The following is a 25,077-nucleotide window of genomic DNA, read 5'->3' on the forward strand; positions in this document are numbered from 1 at the left end:
CAAGATAACATTTACACCATGACTCAGACAATATGTAAAGATAAAGGAATCAGTTTGTAACTGGTGCTGGTTTGGGTTCGGAGAATGAGCTTTGTTCTCCTGCGAAGGAAGTTATAATTTATTTGAAGAATATCTATATGGTGTAAATACTCATATGGTCCGGCCCGTTAATAACCAAACGAGTCTTATACTTATATGGTCCGACCATACGTGTATGGTCGGACCATATGGGTATACGCATATGGTCATGACCATACAAGTATGGTCCAAATACTCAAATGGTTCGGAACATATACTTATTTTGTTATAAACTTTTGGATTAACTTGATTGAGTTTGACTAACAAAATAACATGATGAGACAGTCTTTATGATATGAAGTGAATTAAAATCAAATTGTTGACTTTGATGTAACCAGATAGAATTCATGATCTCTGACTTCATGTTTTATCATTAAGTTAAGATGATATGTCATTGTGACTTTAAACTAAGTTTTGGATTTTCATTTCCACTCTTCTGATGTTTTCCACAGTATACAACATTATTTACCTCAGCCTATGGACACTTGGCCCCTTTCTCTTGTCCCAATATTTTTGCAATATTTATTGTTTTTTTCTGTTGTGGCGTTATTTTCTGTGGTTGTAGAAAGGGTGATGGATCCACATCACACATATTGACCGCCAACAGAATCAACCCAGAAAAATCATTAAATATCTTAAGAGACAATTAGGTCTGTCATTAAAAGTCTGTTCCTTAGCAATATCATCTGCATGATTTGTATACTTGTTGATTTTAAAAATTTCAAATTCTTAAGTTTAATTTACATACACTTTTAATTTAAAAACTATAATCTTGTTTTATAGCATTCAGCTATGTCTGTTTATAGTGAATAGTTGTTTTGACTAGTTGGTATGTGTATTTAAATGATAATTGGAAAGTTACTTTTAGTAAAATAAGGTTTCTTTTACTGTCACCTATTTTCCACAGAAGTAGTTAATTTAAGTGAGGTATAGAGTTCTTTGAAAAACTAGAAATAGAAAATAATGATAATTTAACTTCAAATTACTGAACTAAACAAGCTTTCAACTAAAGTTTATACTTTCATCTTACCTTAGAATTTAAAAATCACTTCAGTTCATGATTTTCAACTTTTTGACAAAAAAGTTATACTTTGTGCTTATCTTAATTTGAAAATAAATATTGAACTCTTCAAAGAAAAATATAATGGGGATTGTAAATAGGAAATGTTTATCATCACTATCAAAACATGAACAAGATATAGGGTTAGGGCTTAAGATAGCATATTATATGTTGTTGCATCACTTATCATTATTGGACTATTTATAACTACCCAAGTTAACATAAGATTGATACTTAAAAGGTTTATCGGTCAAGAGTTTAGATTGACAATTTACTACATGCTGATACAGCAATGTTGATTAGAGAGAGTACTATCATTCATGGCCCAAGATACAATAGAAACACTTTCTACATACTGATAAAGGTCTATTGACCTAAATACAGCCATTCATGGCAGGCCTTCTAAGAAATATTTGAGCAAACTGGACATTTTTTGTCTTATCCAAATTTTAATCCCTGAAAACTAATTAACAAAAGGCAATCTGTTGGGCATCATATAAGCAATGATTGACACATAAACGATATTAAACTTGACTTTTGATACTTTGGGTACAAGATACAATAAGATACCCATTCTACATACTGGTCTAGGTCTATTGACCAAAACACTTTTATTCAGGGTCCAAGATACAATAAGATACCCATTCTACACACTGGTATAGGTCTATTGACAAAACACTTTTATTCAGGGCCCAAGATACAATATGATACCCATATTCTACATACTAGTATAGGTCTATTGACCAAAACACTTTTATTCAGGGTCTAAGATACAGTAAGATACCAATTCTACACACTGGTATAGATTTATTGACCAAAATACTTTTATTCATGGCCCAAGATACAGTAAGATACCCATTCTACATACTGGTCTAGGTCTATTGACCAAAACACTTTTATCTAGGGTCCAAGATACAATAAGATACCCATTCTACATACTAGTATAGGTCTATTGACCAAAACACTTTTATTCAGGGCCCAAGTTACAGTAAGACACCCATTCTACATACTGGTATCGGTCTATTGACCAAAACACTTTTATTTGTGGCCCAAGATACAGTAAGACACCCATTATACATACGGATATAGGTCTATTGACCAAAACACTTTTATTCATGGCCCAATATCAGTAAGATACCCATTCTACATACCGATATAGGTCTATTGACCAAAACAATTTTATTCATGGCCCAAGATACAGTAAGACACCCATTCTTCATACTGGTATCGGTCTATTGACCAAAACACTTTTATTCAGGGCCCAAGATCAGTAAGACACCCATTCTACATACTGGTATAGGTCTATTGACCAAAACACTTTTATTCAGGGCCCAAGATACAGTAAGATACCCATTCTACATACTGGTAATGGTCTATTGACCAAAACACTTTTATTTAGGGCCCAAGATACAGTAAGATACCCATTCTACATACAGGTATAGGTCTATTGACCAAAACACTTTATTCATGGCCCAAGATACAGTAAAACACCCATTCTACATACTGGTAATGGTCTATTGACCAAAACACTTTTATTCAGGGCCCAAGATACAGTAAAACACCCATTCTACATACTGGTAATGGTCTATTGACCAAAACACTTTATTCATGGCCCAAGATACAGTAAAACACCCATTCTACATACTGGTAATGGTCTATTGACCAAAACACTTTTATTCAAGGCCCAAGATACAGTAAGATACCCATTCTACATACTGGTAATGGTCTATTGACCAAAACACTTTTATTCAGAACCCAAGATAAGTATCTTATAGTATTATTACTTCCTTAATAGTAGAGTGGATGATATTCAGCATTTATTGTCCATCAGGCCAACCTGCTGAATTTTTAGTTTCTGTTCTCTACTTAAGCTAGCCTCAACCAAATGTTATGAGACTTACACACAATGCTTATTACCACAAAACTCAGATCAAGTTCAAATTTGGGTAGCGTCACTTTTACTGTTCTTCAGTTATGTCCCTTTATAACTATATGATATGCAAGCGGGGGCATCATCTGTGTCCACATGTGGACACTATCCACATTTATTTAATTTTGTCCTTATTTTTCCTTTCAGATACTCAGCAACCTGGAGTAATGAACATTTTATACATATCAAAGCCATGAGGAAGGTAAAACATAAAACAGAGAATCTTCTATTGCAAACAATGAAATGCCCCCACTGCTTAAGACAAGTCTGGAGCTGACCATTGTAGGTTCAAAATGTGAAACATTAAGAAAAAATTTAATTTGTACTATTTGAAGTACATTTATGAACATTATTCACATATTCCTCTGAAACTATAATACCAATAGTTTACTGTGAATTCATTATTATTCGTTGGATACCAATATTCATGGATTTAGTGGGTACAGGTGAATCACAAATTTTAATGTTCAACGAATGACACATTTTATTTAAGGTTGTATGCAGACTTTGACAAAACCATGAAATTAAATATTCATGCAAATGCAAGTTTTCCTCAATCCATGAAAAATGGCACCCACGAAAATAAATGAATCCACAGTATTTGCCAATTTTGTAATTGACCCTGTAATTAGGTATCCATTTGTACAAGTTGTTTTACTTAGAAAGGATATAATTTTTGTTGAAAAAGAAGAGCTAGCGGAAAGAGCAAATTTACCTTTGCTTAATTTGTTTAATTTTTTAGTTTTCCAAATCTTTTATTTAAGCTTAGACCTTTAGATATCAAAAGTTATTTTCAAAATTGTTTAAAAAACTTTCATGTTGTTTTCAACTTATCATGCTATGCACCACAGCTGGGAGCAGCCCGTTTTGTCCTGTATAGAACCAGTCTTCAATTGGCAAAGGGAGGCAACATGTTTAAAAGTGTGTAATAATAGAATCAATTTAGTAATTGGCAAATAAACTATTGTTTTTGGTAAACTATTGAGGGATGGTGATTTTATAATTCTTTAAATCTTTTGTATTTGGGACGAATCCAGTTCATGAAATATGGGTAGCTCATATGAGTTTCTGGTGTGCCATTTTTACAATAGGAAGACAGGTATAGGAGACATCTCAAACTTAAGACATTCATAAGGTGAATATTTAAACTGTATATAAAATATATATGCAGTCAATAGGTGCCCATTCTCCATATGCCAATGTTAAAAAATCTTCCATTCTGAAGCTTCAAAGCAAAATATGAAACTTATGGAGAATGGTAAAATACAATTTACAAATGATACTTATTTGATGTTGATCAGTTGTCACATGAAGGCATTGGTGGCACATATATTCCATTGAAACCCTAAATTTTCATCTTTTTCTCTGAAACTGCTCAGCAAATTTAAACAAAACATGTCATGCATGATGTATAAAAGTTTCTCTACAAATGATACTTGTTTAGTTCCAATCTGATTAAAAAATGACTGTCAGAGGCATATTTTAATTTTGATTGGCAAATTTTCAGAAATAGTATCTTCTGAAACTGAAGGAGATATATTAAAACATTACTGGATTGATGAAAACAAAGCTGTCCAAAGCTAAGAATATCAGAAACAATCTTCTCTGGAGCAGTTAAAGTTTAAATTTCCCAGATGCATGATTGAGGCTCTTAGGAGTCTCTATTTTTGTATTTATACACCTTTCTCCACAATACCTGTATTAAAAATAAAGAAATTATGAATACAAACCTCTGCATTGGTAATAATAATACAGATATATTGTGAAAGGATAAAGCCTTTTGGATATGCACAGTTACATATTTACATTTTGTATACTATTTAGGTCAGAGAGGTGAGACAACAATTAAAAGAGATAATGGACGCACAAAAAATGCCTCTGATATCATGTGGTAATGAATGGGATGTGGTCAGAAAAACTATTTGTTCTGCCTACTTCCACCAGGCGGCTAGACTTAAGGTCAGTATCATTTTATATCATTATTGTATAATATTGTATTGAGATGAAAGATATACAACTTGTGAACCATTATGTTACATATGTATCAGTTAAGACTATATAGATATAAGTTGTGATTTATGACTTTTTTTATGGGAAAGGGAGATAAGTCAGTCATTACAACTTTAATTTCTACTCTATGAGATAGATTTTAAAATATTGAAATGTTGAAAAACGTAATCTTTAAATTAGTAGCTTTTACTATTAGAAAAAAATATATATTTGTCACGGAAAATTTTAAATTCTTAACATTGTTTGGCTTAATTTATTTATATACATTTAAAATGTATGTGTTAGAAGACTATGATATTTTACCTATTTCAATTAATTTTTAAGGTCTATTTCCTACCTAAAAACATTGGATAAATCCTTTGACCAAAGTAAATTTGTTATAAAATGATGTATATGGGTGAGATACACATCCATTTATGAGGCCAATGTCATCAGAAGCAAAAATTATCAAAATGTCGCCAAATTTTAGTCAAAATCAAGAATTCAATTATCAAACTACGTCAGACTGCACAATTATGACATCATTACAGGTTTAATGTATCTGAACTTAATGAATTTGTATAGGTCTGATTGTTTTACACATTTTATCATCAAATATGTATGGAAATTAGTGAAATGATATTTCCTGAAATGTTATAGGACCAGTATTGATCATTTGTTAACCTAATGCTATGGAGAATTGATATGTTTACAGTAGTTGTACAATTTATTGTTTTAGACTTATATGCTGAAAAGTTTAAATCTTGATTACAGGGTATAGGAGAATATGTACATGTAAGAACAGGAATGCCATGCCACCTCCATCCTACTAGTGCCTTGTTTGGTATGGGATTTAATCCAGATTATATAGTCTACCATGAATTAGTTATGACTGTCAAGGTATGTATATATAATCCCTTGTGACCCCTGTCTGCTTCTTCAAAGATTGGTCCTTAACTGCTTAGTCATGTGACTTAATCCAGATTATATAGTCTACCATGAATTAGTTATGACTGTCAAGGTATGTATATATAATCCTTTGTCACCCTAGCTTGCCTCATCAATGATTAGTCCTTGATCACGTATCAATGTGACTAGACTTAGATGAAATTTGAAGTAAACTATTAAATTTTAATGTTTATAAATGAATGCACTGTTTGATATCAGTATTCCTTATTTGTTCACTTGTCCTGAAGATTTAGTATGAGCTATTGCCTTTGTTTATTATCTGTTATTCTTCCCCATTGTCCATAATCTTGTTAAAATGCTCTTGACACCATTGGACCTAATTTGAAACAAACTTGTAGTATTTGCTAGTTGTTTTTGTGCTAAGTTCTGACCTGATGAGTCAAGCACTTTACATCTGATTTTCAAAGTTTGTTTTTCAACTGTTTAAACAGGCTTTTTTCATCACAGAGTGTGTGAACGCATTCTATGTCTTTACATGCAATCATACGCATTCTCATTTGTTGTTATAATGCATTTTGGTGTTTAGTTATTCACCTCCTGTTAAAGAGTCCTAAGGTATATGTAGGTTAATTTTATCTAGGTCAGTATGGTTTCCGCTCACAGCTTTAAAATATTTCTTTTGGAAAAAATTCCTGTGTTTTGTTTTCTGGTTAGGTTACTTCATCTAGTAGTTTGTGTTTATCTTTGTCCTTTGTTCTTTTATTGCTGTCTGATTGGTAAACATTTCAAACTAGACAAAATTTGTAGTGGTACTGATAAAAAGTCTGGATTAACCATAAATGAAGCGCCATAACGGGGGGCTCGTGCTGAAGTTTGAGTTAGTTTGATAGGAACTACTTGTGATAGATCATTGATATTTAATATAAAATTGCTTTACTATCAGTATATATCAGTTTGACAACTATTTTGAGGCCCTGCTTCCAAGGTCATGGTCCATGGACTTTGAATTAATTAGCAATTTTCAATGTTAAGTTTTCTGCTTAATTTAGTTTGATAGGATCTACTTGTGATAGACCAATGATATTTTGTATGAAGTTGCATTACTATCAGTTCATGTAAGTTTGACGACTATTCCGATGACCTGCCCTAGGTCAATGTCCAGTGACTTTGAATTAATTAGCAATTTTCAATGTTAAGGTTTCTGCTTAAGTTAGTTTGTCAGGATCTACTTGTGATAGATCAATGATATTTTGTATGAAGTTGCATTACTATCAGTTCATATCAGCTTGGCGACTATTTCAAGGCCCTGCCCCCTAGGTCATGGTCCATTGACTTTGAATTAATTAGCAATTTTCAATGTTAAGTTTTCTGCTTAAGTCAGTTCGATAAGAACTACTTGTGATTGATCAGTGATATTTTGTATAAAGTTGCAATACTATCAGTACATATCAGTTAGATGATTATTTTCAGGCCCTGCCCACTAGATAATGGTCCAGTGACTGAATTAATAGACCATGTTGCTGTCCATCAGATTGTCTTTTTAAAATTTTATGCCAACAGGCGAGACATATCTCGTTGTCAACAGTTTATTATATTTTCAATTTTCATATATGTATATATATATATTTAACTGTTCAGTATAGGCCATTCTCCATTGTTTAAGAAATATTTTACGCAACCTGGCCATTTTAATCTTTGATCTATTTTTAGCTTCATATGCACTTGAAATTTTGAAATTATCTGGTAATTCAGAATTTGATGGTAGGCGGTCCATTAATTTTATTTATCAATTTAATGTGTTTGATTTTAAGAATTCAATATTACTGTTCCTTTCATGTAGACACTGCCATGGTATTTAAGTTATGTAAATTTCATTAATTGAAAGTTGTTTCATGTTGAACATTCTTTCTTTGAAAAAAAATGTTTTAGTATTTTAAAAGTCATGTGTTTGTATACCAGAAGGAATATCAATCATCGGTACTCATGAATAATCCATTAGAGATGAAATTTTGTATCAGTCAATTTTTTATTTTTAATTATTTTTATTTTTTGTAGTTTGACAATAAAAGATAAATCAACAATTGTGTTTTCAGATTGAAAGATATGCACTCAGTTCCATATCCATTTCCGTGGAAAATAAATTAAAACACCAGAGACAGTCTGTATCTGACACTGAGAGGATATGATCATTGCCTATTTAGAAATGCAAATACTTTAATCTCAGAATATTTTATACATTTATTTGATGGACTGTCGTGAGGAATCTTTATGTAAATTTAATCAGTTTTAGGATATGGAAGCTACAAAAAATATTATTACTTAAGATAGGTTTTAGAAAAAGGCTTATATGATGTTGTCTGATGTCAGGCTTAAATCTCCAATATAGAGTAATCTTTTTTTTTTCATTTTGATTAGCTTAACTTTTATTTAGGCTTATATCTCAAATATTAAGATATAAATTGTTGTAATTTTGTTGTGTTGAATCATTGAATATGCAAGGTGAGGTGTATTAATGTAGAAATACATTCAATTTAGAACAAATATCTAAATGCTTTAGTTACAATTATACCCCAACTCCACAGAGTTGTGGGTTTATAGGAATCCTCATGTCTGTCCGTCCCTTCGTCACAATTTTGGTTGCCAGATGATAAATAAAAAAAAATATTTCAAATTGAATGAAATTTAAATGGAATGTTTTGGACCACTAAACAAAATCATGATCTCTCAGTTGATTCAGGCAGGGGTATCTGTGATCACTAGATCACCTCTCTATTTTTTGTTGTTTTTTTGTCTCCTTTTCATGAAATGCACCGGTAGGCAAGACATAGAATGCCAAGTTTTAGTATAGACTAAATAGTACCAATTTATGATAAACAAAAAAGTTATGGCATCAAGGCATAATTTATTGCATTGCATATTGATTTACTATATGAAATGTTCTATTAAAAAAAAAAGCTCTTAAAGAATGCAACTGGAAACATTTTAATCTTTGACGAGGATAGACTATAACTGTAATGCATGTGTATAAAATCTCATTTTATCCCAAAGTTTTGACCTTGAGTAGAAACGATTCTAGGATAAATTTAATTACATAATGGTACTTTAATGGAACTGTCAGGAGATTGAAGTTCTAAACAATAATTTGAAAGCAAAAAGGTAAAAAATCATACGTCTCACCTTATTTTAAAAAATGCCATGAAAAAAGGAAAGATTGTAGTGTAAATGTCTTTATACCTTGCTCTCATTTTCAAGGATCATTGATAATGTTAAGTTTATGCGATACCTGTAGTAAAACCTTTATCTTAAAGACTATTAACAGTAAGTTCAATCATAATAGTAAAGCAGGCAAGACATTTCAGCTTAGGCACTCTTGTTTAATATGTATGCATTGTGTAACAAAATTTACCCGTACAAATATATATATATTATACTCTAAAAACCAATAAATTCAAAGGTACAGAGAATGACATGCAAAAAGATATACAAATAATACATAGTATGGTAAGAGATACTGTGTTTCGGTGCAGGACATTCTAATATATAATGGTATTTTATTTCCTACTCTGAACTGTCACACAGCTGTAGATGGTCATTGGTTGGCAGAGTTATAACAAATTTTTGTTTTTATATTTATAGGAGTATATGCAGTGTGTAACAGCTGTAGATGGTCAGTGGTTGGAAGAGTTATAACAAATTTTTGTTTTTATATTTATAGGAGTATATGCAGTGTGTAACAGCTGTAGATGGTCATTGGTTGGAAGAGTTATACCAAATTTTTGTTTTTATATTTATAGGAGTATATGCAGTGTGTAACAGCTGTAGATGGTCACTGGTTGGAAGAGTTATAACAAATTTTTGTTTTTATATTTATAGGAGTATATGCAGTGTGTAACAGCTGTAGATGGTCATTGGTTGGCAGAGTTAGGTCCCATGTTTTACAGTATTAAAGATTCTAGTAAAACCAGACAGGTATATATCACTCCACATATCACACTACAATTGACAATTCCCACAATATCCTTCGGTAGCTGTACTATGCAGGTTTTTATAATGTTTTTTAGTTTTTATGACATATGGTCAAGAAAGGCTAAAGGGGTGGGGGTTCTCGTTTAAACTAGCTTAACCTACCACATGTTGTGCCTGTACAAAGTCAGGCTATCTGGACTATGTGTTGACTTCGTACTTTGATTTTTCAATCACTTCTATACAGAAAAAATAATCAGCAATACAAGATCAACAAAAAAGAGATTTTAGTCATGATTGGAATTCTAGTCTACAATGTTCCAAAGTGGCCATTGATGAAAATGTACATAAATTCATGTGAGCAACACAGTCTCTTAAGAGCCTCTACTTAAGTCTTCTTGGTTGTGAAATATTATGCAATGATCTTATGAATGACCAATGTCATTTCTTCCTAATTAATTCACATTATAATACCAAACTTTATCTTTTTAACTTGGTTTGTTCAAGCGCTGTGCTGCATTTTGAAAAATAAGTTTATACTTACCCTTTATATTTCTAAGATGTTGATTTTGATTTTGATTGTGTGATTCAAAAATGCTACAAACAGTTGAATCAGCTTTTAAACTTCACAGAGGAAATTCTTCGAAGAAAACTTTTTTAGAGATGATCATATACATTAACATGTAGTCTAAGTCACTAAGTGGTTAGTCAATGTAAAATTGCAATTTGGTATAAACAGTACATATTTGAATACTGTGGGTTCATTATAACTTGTTGGGTACCACTTTTCATGGATTTCGTTGGTAGAGGCAAACCACAAAATTAAATGTTTAACATAGTATAAATTTCATATAGGCTTGTATGGAAACATTGACAAAACCTTGAAATGAAGTATCTACAAAAAATACATTTTTTTCTTCAATCCACCAAAATTGGTACCAAGAAAAATAAATGAGTCCTCATTATAAAAAAAAAATTGTAAGAGCAGCACTATTATAAACTTACTGTAGACTGAAGTATGTTCTTTACGTCTATTATGGAGAGAACTGGTATATTTTATTGTTACTGCTATTTGTGGTTTTAGGAAAGAAAAAAGCATGCTATAGACGAAATGAGTGCTATGGAAGATGAAATGAGGAGAGCGGAAGACTTGATCAAAGTCAGGAAAGAACATCAAGAAAAAGAGGCGTTAGTTTCAGTTAGAAAGTAAGTTGAAAATATTTGCTTTTGCGTCTGTCTGTTCTGTGAACTTTCCCTAAGTTATAATGACAAGTAAAAGCATCATATATTTGTTATACCAGTTAAGCTCAAATAAGTCCAATTTTTCTTCTAAGGTCTTGTTGCTTTCAGTTTGTAGATGGAGATAAATTAGAATTCTGAATTATTAGTCCCCTAACCAACGCAGTCGAAGGGGACTTTAGGTTTGCACTCTGTCCGTCTGTCTGTCCATCCGTCAGTCTGGCAAATCAGTTTTCCACTTTTTTTTTTCTTAATGCTTGAAGATATTGATTTGATATTTGGTATATAGTTTCACAATGACAAGTTACAGATCAAGTTCTAATGTTGTTCCCGTTTGATGATTTTGTGCAGAGTTATGGTCCTTGGACTTAGAAATTTCACGCAAGTAATCAGTCTTCCACATTTTTCTCATTATGCTTGAAGATATTGATTTGATATTTGGTATATAGTTTAACCATGACAAGTTACAGATCAAGTTAGAATTTTGTTCGGTTCGGATAATTTTTTTTTGCAGCGTTATGGTCCCCGGACTTAGAAAATTCAGGCAAATAATCAGTTTTCCGCTTTTATTTTTATTATGCTTGAAGGTATTGATTTGATATTTGGTATATAGTTTAACCATTACAAGTTACAGATCAAACTCAAATTTTGTTCCATTAGGATGATTATTTTGCAGAATTATGGTTCTCGGACTTAGAAATATCACGCAAATAATCAGTTTTCCACACTTTTTTTTCATCATGCTTGAAGATATTGATTTGATATTAGTTATATAGTTTACGCCATGTCAAGTTATAGTTCATGTTAGAATTTTGTTCCAGTACAATGAATTTTTAACCGGTAGGGGACTATGTATTGCCATGCAATACTCTCATAATGCTTGTTTGTTTGTAGAATGAGATAAATTAGAATTCTGAATTATTTGTTTATAGAATATGTTTTTTTAATGTCATTTTCATTTTCAAAACTGCATGCATCCCACTTGGATAAAAGTATAACTTAAGAAAAAATATGACTTAACAGCCTGGATATATCAGGCTATCAGGCTATATAATCTGTTGATTCCTTGATTATTAAAGAATTACCTTGATCAGTTGTTTACATTTCATATCTGTCATGGAATCCAATTACAAAATTAAACATAACACCTTGATTACGTGATTCGAGTGTAGTGATAGTGCATTTTGATCATCATGTTATTCAGTTCATGTTTTAGTAAATGTTTATGCTGCCATGTTTAAGCCAGTTGTAAAACACTTATTTTGATGTTAACGTGTTTGGGCTCCCCAGTGTCCAAAAAAATGACCTTTTGCAATAGTCATCTGTCATTGTTTTATGTTTTATCATGGAATATTTACTTATTTGAATCTACAGAGCACATCTGAACAAATCTTGGCCTGATTTATAAAGTAAAGTATTATGAAATCTCAGTGACAAACCAACTTGGCTGCCATTACTATTAATTAATAGAACATATCAGGGAAACCTATTTGGACACATTGTTATGAAATTGAAATTGAAGTACCTCATCAAAGCCACAATACAGATGGCCACCATTATTAAAGTAAAAAAATAAGATAATTCCTTTTATCAGAAAGTTTGTTTTAAAGGTTCCTCTTGATAATTTGCTTTTGTAATCATTTGTCGTCTCTGTCACCCACTATCATCCATTAACTTTTACAAAGATCATCTCCTCTGAAACTACTGAGCCAAATTTAACCAAACTTGGCCACAATCATCAATAGGGTATCTAGTTTTATAAAGGGGCCCATGACCCGTCTGCCGACAAACATGGCTGACATAGCTAAAAATAGAACACAGGGGTAAAATGCAATTTTTGTCTTTTATCTTGAACAGTTAGAGATAAAGAAATTTTGACAGGGGCAAAAATGATCATAATGATGAGATCTTCACAATGAATATTGACATCAAGACTGTCAGATGACTTCTTACAGGAGTTGCCCTTAAACGACAAATTTTACCAATTTTTTGAATTTTTGCCTATTATCTGGAAAATTATAATATAACATAAACAGAAACTTTATATAGCAAAAATGATCAACAAGACAAGATCTACAAATAAGTCAACATAATCGAAATCGTCAGTCGACACCTTTTTGAAGTTATTGCCCTTTAATGACGATTTTTCCTAATTTTTTGCCTTTTTGCCTATTTACTTGAAAACTATGATAGATAGAAACTTGAAATAGCAAAAATGATGAGCATGTTGACTTAGTCCTGCCTGCAAGATTCTTATGGCCCAATTCAGATTTTCATCGGTTAGTCTTGGCCCCATGATCCATACTTTTTGTTATATTTTTGAAAAAGCATGATCTAAACTACAATTTGGCAAATGATTAAAAAATTCTATGGATTTAAAAAAAATCATGCATGGGTTTCAAATCTCACTTGAAGAAATTTGTGCGACTTCAATAGTATGTTCAATTACCTCAGGTAAGTCAGGTATTGAATTTTTCTAAACAGAAAGAAGCATGGTAAGCATAAATATCTATTATATGAAGATTAATCATGATTTGGTAAAATATGTGTTGCATTTTTTAAGTCCATCAGTATAGCTTACTATACGGTATGGGTTTTGTTCATTTTTTGAAGGTTGTACAGTTACCTGTAATTGTTCACATCTTTGTCCTTTGGTCTTTGTGGATAGTTGTCTCATTGGAAATCATACCACATCTTATTTGTATATTGATAGCTCTCAGTTGAGCTATAGAGTATATTAGAAATCTTTACTTGAAATCATTTTCTGTCCAGTGATTGACATGTAGTGGTACAAATACAGAACAAATTATTTTATTAAATTCATTTATTTTTGTTTATTAATGCCAATAGGGAACACATATTAAATTATTGTAGGAATTAATTCATTTTGATGCCCAGTGGCCAAAACGTCTTTAAAACAATGGTGTAATTACTACAATAAATTTATTCATTGACATGTATTTATGATTTTTTTTGGAGGAGAAGGGGTTTAAATAAGGTATAGCAATTAAAGTTTATTATTTTCTTTTTTTTAAAGAACTGCCATTGCCACACCAGGCAGGATAGAACCAAGAACACCTACACCAAGACGTGGCAAGTTTGGAATCTGAGTCAGGGTATTGAGGATATAGGACAAAAGACATTCAGTGATAGACAGGCATACTTTTTTGTCTGTAAGGATTTATTGAAGGAGTATATACCATTGTCTCACTACTTCTAAGATAAATTTATCCTTGTGATAATGTGACTGAAAAGGTGATTTTTTTCACTTTTATACATCTGTGACAGTGCAACTATGAACAGTACCTAGTGTAAAGATGGTCAGATTTAATATTCTATTTCTGTACCTCACAATATGCACACTTTATCAAAGACATGATCCAGTGTAGAAAAACATTTATATAAATAGAAAGTTTACTCTCAAAGAATAAATTATGTCATGATGTTGACTATTTTTTGTTCTAGAAGTGACTTGTAAAAAAATAAGAACTGATTTTATCTTAATGAAATATTTGTCATCATGAAAGATATGTGACTTCTGTTTTATTTGATGTTTTTTCCCTTTAAGCAGTATTTCAATAGACATGAAATTGCTCTTATTGCTTTTAATATATGTAAGTACCGAGTTCACACCCAAGATGGCGACTCTTTTTGGTCACATGACAGGGTTGCATTTTAGTCCAGCGGCTCTTTTCACAAAAAATCTTAAGAGTAAAAATACTCGTAAGTCATACACATTTCAGTATAACTTACGATCAATTTTAATCGTAAGATTTTTTGTGAAAAGAGTCGCAGGTCATTATTGTCTCCTTCATCGTCTGTGTCACACTTTATTAATCCGAAATGGTTTGACAGAATTCAACTAGAACTAAACAGATGCTTCTACAGTTCATGAAATTGTGCACCAGCTATTTTAGATCTGATTGATTTTTGTGGTTAAATAATGCCATACCAAAACATGGACTATGCCATTTCTACTTACAGCAGGCAATACTCGTTTATCAATTTTAATTTGATTGTGATGATATTATTAATTTGCCTCTTACAATATCTCTGAAGGCAAGGTATGAACATTAATCAGGTACTGGCATAAACTATTTGTATAAAGTTCTGAAGTTAGAAGTGCTATGTAATCAATATATTGTATACAGATGCCTAATGCTATGGTGTTCATTGGTGACCTTGGCCTCATTTATATTGGCTCATTATTCAACATTAATTTTTTTCTAATTTTGAACTATGGATAACGTATTAAGTGATTAGTTGACTTTTTAGAACAATGGTAATTTCGAGCTTGACATATTGTATAGAAACCTGTCTAATGTTGAAAAGATTCTGTTAATCTTTAGATGTCTTGTCTTTTGGATTTTTATTTTGCATTTGGTTGCTGTCTCATTGACATACAAACCACATCTCCTTTTATTTACATTTTAACAATCCTATAACAGTGGTTCCTACGGTTATAAAAATTTCCATCTGAGAGGATGTAACTTTGATTTCAAAGACATATTTTCAGGCAAATAAGGGCTCTCCCAAACATACCCATTTCTTCCAGTAAAATTAAAATATCCATTTGTTAAACAAACATAATTCATACGGTTTGATTTGTTTTCCTCCTGAATATGTATGAAATGCTTGCCACTGGATGACAACAACAAAAAAACTTTCAACGTATTATTCATGAAAGATCTTTTAAGAATGTGTAAACTATTTTATTTATTTGATGCGACTGTCGTACAAGTGAGAGGTTTAGTGCTATAAAACCAGGTTCAATCCACCTTTTTCTACATTTAAAAATGCCTGTACCAAGTCAGGAATATGACAGTTGTTGTCCATTTGTTTGATGTGTTTTATCATTTGATTTTGCCATTTGATTAGGGAATTTCCGTTTTGAATTTTCCTCGGAGTTCAGTATTTTTGTGATTTTTTTTTTTTTTTTTTTAACACTATAAAATGTTTTGTTCCCCATTAAATTACTGAAAACCTTCTTATAGGTTGGTATGTTTAACATATTTACTGTAGATTTTAAATGTCTCTGAGAGGATAAAAATAGCTGAAAATTTTCACTGGTATACTTAGTCAGATTTTGAAGGGAAATAAAAATTCTCTTCGGTTTATGAGATAATTGCAAAGGGGTATACAAGTGCAAAAGCCCATAATAGAAATTTTTATGAAACTGCATACTGTTATATTGAGTAGATGATTTGAGATTTTATTAGTTCAAAGATGAAGGGCTGTTTTCAACATAGTTCTTTTGAATGAAAAAGAACTAGAGGCTCTCAAGAGCCTGTGTCGCTCACCTGATTCTACTTTGGTTTTGGAAATCATGTTAAATAGATTTAAATCATAACAGATACCCTAATAATGATTGAGGCCAAATTTGGTTTAATATTGGCCCTGTAATTTAATCAAAAGCAGAAGACTTTTGTAAAGTTTACAGAAATTACCAATAAATTCATTGAAATTGTAGAAAATGAATTTATAAGGACAATAACTCCAACAAGATGTCAATTGACAATTTTGCTCATGTTGACTTATGTGTAGATCTTCTTTTCTTGATATTTTTGCAGTTTACAGTATATCTCAATCTATAAAGATACATGTATTAAGGTCTTCATCAGCAACTTATAAGGAACATTTATGCCATGTTTGGTTTCATTCCATTAAGCGGTTTTCTAGAAGAAGACATTTTTATATATTTCCCGTAGAGTCCTTTGTTAAACTAAGTCTCTCGATGGCAGCCATCTTGGTTAATGGATATGCTACAAAGTAACAACACTTGGTCAGCACCTCATTAGGAACATTCATGCCATGTTTGGTTTCATTCCATTCAGTGGTTCTCTAAAAGAAGACATTTGTATGTATTTCCCATAGGGTCCTATGTTTAACTAAGTCCCTCTCTGGCGGCCATCTTTGATAATGGATCGGCTTCAAAGTAACAACACTTGGTCAGCATCTCATAAGGAACATTCATGCCATGTTTGGTGTTATTCCATTCAGTGGTTCTCTAAAAGAAGACATTTGTATGTATTGTCCTTAGGGTCCTATGTTAAACTAAGTCCACCATTGGCGACCATCTTGGATGATTGATTGCCTACAAAGTTACAACACTTGGTCAGCACCCCATAAGGAACATTCATGCCATATTTGATTTCATTGCATTTAGTGGTTCTCCAAAAGAAGACATTTGTATGTATTTCCAATAGAGTCCTATGTTAAACTAAGTCCCCCTCTGGCGGCCATCTTGGATGATGGATCGGCTTCAGAGTAACAACACTTGGTCAGCACATCATAAGGAACATTCATGCCATGTTTGGTTTCATTCCATTCTGTGGTTCTCTAAAAGAAGACATTTGAATGTATTGTCCATAGGGTCCTATGTTAAACGAAGTCCCCCACTGGCTAACATCTTGGATGATTGATCGCCTACAAAGTTACAACACTTGGTCAGAACCTCATAAGGAACATTCATGCCATATTTGATTTCATTGCATTTAGTGGTTCTCCAAAAGAAGACATTTGTATGTATTTCCCATAGGGTCCTATGTTAAACTAAGTCCCCCTCTGGCGGCCATCTTGGATGATGGATCAGCTTCAAAGTAACAACACTTGGTCACCACCTCATAAGGAAATTCATGCCATGTTTGATATCATTGCATTTAGTGGTTCTCCAAAAGAAGACATTTGTATGTATTTCCCATAGGGTCCTATGTTAAACTAAGTCCCCCTCTGGCGGCCATCTTGGATGATGGGTCGGCTTCAAAGTAACAACACTTGGTCAGCACCTCATAAGTAAATTCATGCCATGTTTGGTTTCATTCCATTCAGTGGTTTTCTAAAAGAAGACATTTGTATGTATTGTCCATAGGGTCATATGTTAAACGAAGTCCCCCACTGGCGGCCATCTTGGATGATGGATCGCCTACAAAGTAACAACACTTGGTCAGCACCTCATAAGGAACATTCATGCCATGTTTGGTTTCATTCCATTCAGTGGTTCTCTAGAAGAAGTTCAAAATGTAAAAAGTTAATGACGACGACGATGGACGACGGACACCAAGTGATGAGAAAAGCTCACTTGGCTCTTCGGGCTAGGTGAGCTAAAAAGAGACGGATGACACCAAGTAGACATTCACAAATTCATAAGTCAAAGAGCCACTTTTTTTCAAGCTAGGAGCCAAAATTTTTCTAAAATTTACATTTCGGGGGCAATTACTCAGAAGTGGGTCTTTAAATTTCAAGATAGAATTATATCTTGAACTGCTGATGTTTTTTTACACACTTCAGTTTTTCTCTAATTGGTTTAATTTTTGAGTTCTAAGTGATTGTTGACCAATTAAAATATCTGATTCATAATTTTATAAACTAGATACACACAATGTTTGGTTCAAATCTGTCATGGGTTTGTTATAAGATTTCTTCTGACAAAGGATGTCAAGTGATGGCAATTGCTCACATGGCCCATTGGGACTAGGCAATCCAAAAATTCAACGTTATAGAATGCTACATTGACACTTCTCTAGTTTGATAGGCATAAACACAGAAAATTTCTAAAAATATTTTAACTCTCAGAAATATATATTCTTCAACTGGCATAAAACAAAGGTTTCAACCATTCAGCTTGTTTGGGGTGCATGGCATTTTTATGACCCCACCGTAGCGGAGGGGGCATTAAGTTTTACTCTTGTCTGTCTGTATGTATGTCTGTCCGTCCGTACGTACCAAAATTGATTTCCGTTCTCTAACTTTAGTTTGCATCAACCAAATGTTATGAATCTTATACACAATGCTTATTACCACAAAACAAAGATCAAGTTTGAATTATGTTGGCGTTACTTTTACAGTTCTAGAGTTATGCCTCTTTACAAACGGAAAAATTGCCTTTACAGATGAAATATTGCTGAATTTTTCGTTTCCGTTCTCTAACTTTAGTTTGCCTTAACCAACTGTTATGAAACTTATACACAATGCTTATTACCACATAATTCAGATCAAGTTCGAGTTTGGGTGGCGTCACTTCTACCGTTCTAGAGTTATGCCCCTTTACAAATGGAAAAATACCTGAATTTTTAGTTTCCGTTCTCTTACTTTACCCATCCCTAGATTTTCCATTGTCTATCATGGAAAATTCATGGACTTCCATGGAGTATTGGAACCTGTTTTCCATGGAATTCCATCAAAAATAAAGAGAAAAAAAGGAAAAAATAATATTTCCATCTAAAAACATTTTCCATGGAATTCCATGGAAATATTTTCCATGATATTTTTCCATGGAATTCCATGGAAATATATTCCATGATGTTTTTGTTTTTATGGAATTCCATGGAAATATTTCCATCATTTTCCATTTACAATGTATTGCTCAAATAAACCTATTGTAACCTTATCTGTAATTATGAACATAAAAAACTAGGTGAAATGCATTGTTTCAGTTTGGTAAGGTCTTTTCAGATTACGCCGGTCAGTAAAAGCAATAAAACTGACTGCCTTTTACTGCAGTATCTAAATATAACTTCAAACAACCACACGACTACACCTTCACTTCAGATTAATCTGATTAAATATGATAAATACAATAAACAAGCAAAAACTTTGGTATATGTTTGCACTGCCTTTATATCAGAAAAATTTAGTTCATTAATGTAACTTTTGTCGACATGGCTTCAGTAGATCCATCTCATAGAACAGCATCAACCATTTTTTGGAGTTTCATTTATTCCTCATGATACCTAAACGTAACGTATTTGTATAAAGCTTTATATTTCCGAAGACCTGGTTAATTCATATTTTGTATACAAATGACTTTATTATGTTCAGAAGTTTCCTTCCAGCAAATGTCTGTTGTCTTTTTTACCTCTCATTTTCACGGTTCAGCAACTGATTAAATTTATTATATTTTTCAGTTACGAGAATATGTCAACTATATTTTGCAATTTGAATAATTGCAAGGTATACAAGTCATGTCTGTCAGACCGGGTTCAGATGATATTGACCTCAATTCATGGACCAATATTCAACGTTAAATCAGTCTCCCCAATACTATAAGCTATATGTCAACTATATTTGTTGAATGGAATGAGATGACCTTGACCTCATTTTCATGGTTCATTAGCCAATCTTAAGTTTTCATAATTTACAGGTTCATTTCTCGGATATAATTACAATAGATCAACTTTATTTGTGAATAGAATGATTATTAGTCATATGCCCGTCTAGCAGGATTCATCTGACATTGTATCATAGTGACCTTAACATCATTTTCATGGTTTATTAGTCAATGTTAATGTTTATGTAATTAGGTTCGTTTCTCAGTTACTATTAGTTATAGTCAACTACGTTTGGTGTATAGAATGATTGTAAGATGAACATGTCCGTCAGACAGGGTTCATCTGATATTGACTTCGTTAAAAAGACAAATTATCCACGTTAAGGGAACGACCATTTAACTCTGAGGGTGGGGTTATGCTTTTTATACGACCACAAAATTTTTGCGGTCGTATATTGGTATGACGTTGGCGTCGTCGTCGTCGTCGTCGTCGTCCGGCGTCCGGCGTCGTCGTCGTCGTCGTCCGAAGACACATTGGTTTTCGCACTCTAACTTTAGTTTAAGATAATGGATCTCTTTGAAATTTTACCATCAGGTTAAATACCACAAAAGGAAGGTTGGGATTGATTTTGGGGGTTATGGTACCAACAGTTAAGGAATTAGGGGCCAAAAAGGGGCCAAAAATAAGCATTTTCTAGTTTCCAGACGATAACTTTGGAACGGTGTATGGATCTCTCTGAAATTATACTACAAGTTTCCATACCACAAAGGGATGGTTAGGATTTGCTTTGGGGTGTTGTGGCTCAAACCGTTTAGGAATTAGGGGCAAAAAAGGGTGAAAAACAAGATTGTCCTGGTTAATGGACAAATACTTTAGTACAAAACATAATTTAAAGCAGTGTAAGGGAGATAAATCAAATACATCATTGAAATTACCTCCCTTACACTGCTTTTAAATTATGTATAAAGAAATGGTTAATGAACAATTAAGATAATTTAAAAGCAGTGTAAGGGAAGTTACCAAAACGTTTGTCCGTCTGTCTGTCCATCCGTCAGTCTGGCAAATCAGTTTTCCACTTTTTTTTTCTTAATGCTTGAAGATATTGATTTGATATTTGGTATATACTTTCACGATAACAAGTTACAGATCAAGTTCTAATGTTGTTCCCGTTTGATGATTTTGTGCAGAGTTATGGTCCTTGGACTTAGAAATTTCACGCAAGTAATCAGTCTTCCACATTTTTCTCATTATGCTTGAAGATATTGATTTGATATTTGGTATATAGTTTAACCATGACAAGTTACAGATCAAGTTAGAATTTTGTTCGGTTCGGATAATTTTTTTTGCAGCGTTATGGTCCTCGGACTTAGAAAATTCAGGCAAATAATCAGTTTTCCGCTTTTATTTTTATTATGCTTGAAGGTATTGATTTGATATTTGGTATATAGTTTAACCATTACAAGTTACAGTTCAAACTCAAATTTTGTTCTATTAGGATGATTATTTGCAGAGTTATGGTTCTCGGACTTAGAAATATCACGCAAATAATCAGTTTTCCACACTTTTTTTTCATCATGCTAGAAGATATTGATTTGATATTAGTTATATAGTTTACGCCATGTCAAGTTATAGTTCATGTTAGCATTTTGTTCCAGTACAATGAATTTGTAACCGGTAGGGGACTATGTATTGCCATGCAATACTATCATAATGCTTGTTTGTTTGTAGAATGAGATCAATTAGAATTCTGAATTATTTGTTTATAGAATATGTTTTTTTTATGTCATTTTCATTTTCAAAACTGCATCCCACTTGGATAAAAGTACAACTTAAGAAAAAATATGACTTAACAGCCTGGATATATCAGGCTATCAGGCTATATAATCTGTTGATTCCTTGATTATTAAAGAATTACCTTGATCAGTTGTTTACATTTCATATCTGTCATGGAGTCCAATTACAAAATTAAACATAACACCTTGATTACGTGATTCGAGTGTAGTGATAGTGCATTTTGATCATTATGTTATTCAGTTCATGTTTTAGTAAATGTTTATGCTGCCATGTTTAAGCCAGTTGTAAAACACTTATTTTGATGTTAACGTGTTTGGGCTCCCCAGTGTCCAAAAAAATGACCTTTTGCAATAGTCATCTGTCATTGTTTTATGTTTTATCATGGAATATTTACTTATTTGAATCTACAGAGCACATCTGAACAAATCTTGGCCTGATTTATAAAGTAAAGTATTATGAAATCTCAGTGACAAACCAACTTGGCTGCCATTACTATTAATTAATAGAACATATCAGGGAAACCTATTTGGACACATTGTTATGAAATTGAAATTGAAGTTCCTCATCAAAGCCATAATACAGATGGCCACCATTATAAAAGTAAAAAAATAAGATAATTCCTTTTATCAGAAAGTTTGTTTTAAAGGTTCCTCTTGATAATTTGCTTTTGTAATCATTTGTCGTCTCTGTCGCCCATTATCATTCATTAACTTTTACAAAGATCATCTCCTCTGAAACTACTCAGCCAAATTTTACCAAACTTGGCCACAATCATCAATAGGGTATCTAGTTTTAAAAAGGGCCCATGACCCATCTGCCGACAAACATGGCTGACATGGCTAAAAATAGAACATAGGGGTAAAATGCAATTTTTGTCTTTTATCTTGAACAGTTAGAGATAAAGAAAATCTGACAGGGGCAAAAATGATCATAATGATGAGATCTTCACAATAAATATTGACATCAAGACTGTCAGATGACTTCTTACAGGAGTTGCCCTTAAACGACAAATTTTACCAATTTTTTGAATTTTGCCTATTATCTGGAAAATTATAATAAATAAACAGAAACTTTATATAGCAAAAATGATCAACAAGACAAATAAGTCAACATAATCGAAATCGTCAGTCGACACCTTTTTGAAGTTATTGCCCTTTAATGACGATTTTTCCTAATTTTTTGCCTTTTTGCCTATTAACTTGAAAACTATGATAGATAGAAACTTGAAATAGCAAAAATGATGAGCATGTTGACTTAGTCCTGCCTGCAACATTCTTATGGCCCAATTCAGATTTTCATTGGTTAGTCTTGGCCCCATGATCCATATTTTTTGTTATATTTTTGAAAAAAGCATGATCTAAACTACATTTTGGCAAATGATTAAAAAATTCTATGGATTTAAAAAAAATCATGCATGTGTTTCAAATCTCACTTGAAGAAATTTGTGCGACTTCAATAGTATGTTCAATTACCTCAGGTAAGTCAGGTATTGAATTTTTCTAAACAGAAAGAAGCATGGTAAGCATAAATATCTATCATATGAAGATTAATCATGATTTGGTAAAATATGTGTTGCATTTTTTAAGTCCATCAGTATAGCTTACTATACGGTATGGGTTTTGTTCATTTTTTGAAGGTTGTACAGTTACCTGTAATTGTTCACATCTTTGTCCTTTGGTCTTTGTGGATAGTTGTCTCATTGGAAATCATACCACATCTTATTTGTATATTGATAGCTCTCAGTTGAGCTATAGAGTATTTTAGAAATCTTTACTTGAAATCATTTTTGTCCAGTGATTGACATGTAGTGGTACAAATACAGAACAAATTATTTTATTAAATTCATTTATTTTTGTTTATCAATGCCAATAGGGAACACATATTAAATTATTGTAGGAATTAATTCATTTTGATGCCCAGTGGCCAAAACGTCTTTAAAAAAAGTGGTGTAATTACTACAATAAATTTATTTATTGACATGTATTTATGATTTTTTTTGGAGGAGAAGGGGTTAAAATAAGGTATAGCAATAAAAGTTTATTATTTTCTTTTTTTTAAAGAACTGCCATTGCCACACCAGGTAGGATAGAACCAAGAACACCTACACCAAGACGTGGCAAGTTTGGAATCTGAGTCTGGGTATTGAGGATATAGGACAAAAGACATTCAGTGATAGACAGTCATACGTTTTTGTCTGTAAGGATTTTTTGAAGGAGTATATACCATTGTCTCACTACTTCTAAGATAAATTTATCCTTAAAAAAAATGTGACTGAAAAGGTGATTTTTTTCACTTTTATACATCTGTGACAGTGCAACTATGAACAGTACCTAGTGTAAAGATGGTCAGATTTAATATTCTATTTCTGTACCTCACAATATGCACACTTTATCAAAGACAGGATCCAGTGTAGAAAAACATTCATATAAATAGAAAGTTTACTCTCAAAGAATAAATTATGTCATGATGTTGACTATTTTTTGTTCTAGAAGTGACTTGTAAAAAAATAAGAACTGATTTTATCTTAATGAAATATTTGTCATCATGAAAGATATCTGACTTCTGTTTTATTTGATGTTTTTTCCCTTTAAGCAGTATTTCAATAGACATGAGATTGCTCTTATTGCTTTTAATATATGTAAGTACCGAATTCACACCTAAGATGGCGACTCTTTTTGGTCACATGACAGGGTTGCATTTTAGTCCAGGTCATTATTGTCTCCTTCATCGTCTGTGTCACACTTTATTAATCCGCAACTTCTTGAAATGGCTTGACAGAATTCAACTAGAACTAAACAGCTTCTTCTACAGTTCATGAAATTGTGCACCAGCTATTTTAGATCTGATTGATTTTTGTGGTTAAATAATGCCGTACAAAAACATTGACTATGCCATTTCTACTTACAGCAGGCAATACTCGTTTATCAATTTTAATTTGATTGTGATGATATTATTAATTTGCCTCTTACAATATCTCTGAAGGCAAGGTATGAACATTAATCAGGTACTGGCATAAACTATTTGTATAAAGTTCTGAAGTTAGAAGTGCTATGTAATCAATATATTGT

At 32.3% G+C, this 25,077-nt stretch overlaps 1 protein-coding gene across 4 annotated transcripts in view; it reads left to right on the top strand.

Annotated features, from left to right (window-relative positions):
• The window catches only part of LOC127700465 (pre-mRNA-splicing factor ATP-dependent RNA helicase PRP16-like), an 80,321-nt gene extending 55,760 nt beyond the window's left edge, over positions 1-24,561 (top strand). The window contains exons 21-26 of one of the 4 annotated variants that reach the window (XM_052203953.1): positions 3,216-3,270; positions 4,893-5,027; positions 5,832-5,957; positions 9,840-9,935; positions 11,014-11,135; positions 24,070-24,561. In XM_052203953.1, the coding sequence (XP_052059913.1) occupies positions 3,216-3,270; positions 4,893-5,027; positions 5,832-5,957; positions 9,840-9,935; positions 11,014-11,135; positions 24,070-24,142 (607 nt within the window). In that variant the 3' untranslated portion in view covers positions 24,143-24,561. The other 3 variants (XM_052203952.1, XM_052203954.1, XM_052203955.1) reach the window with 3 other exon arrangements.
• The last annotated feature ends 516 nt before the right edge of the window (positions 24,562-25,077 follow it).

This window comes from Mytilus californianus, unplaced genomic scaffold (assembly GCF_021869535.1).
Source record: "Mytilus californianus isolate M0D057914Y unplaced genomic scaffold, xbMytCali1.0.p SCAF_5, whole genome shotgun sequence".
NCBI lineage: Eukaryota > Metazoa > Mollusca > Bivalvia > Mytilida > Mytilidae > Mytilus > Mytilus californianus.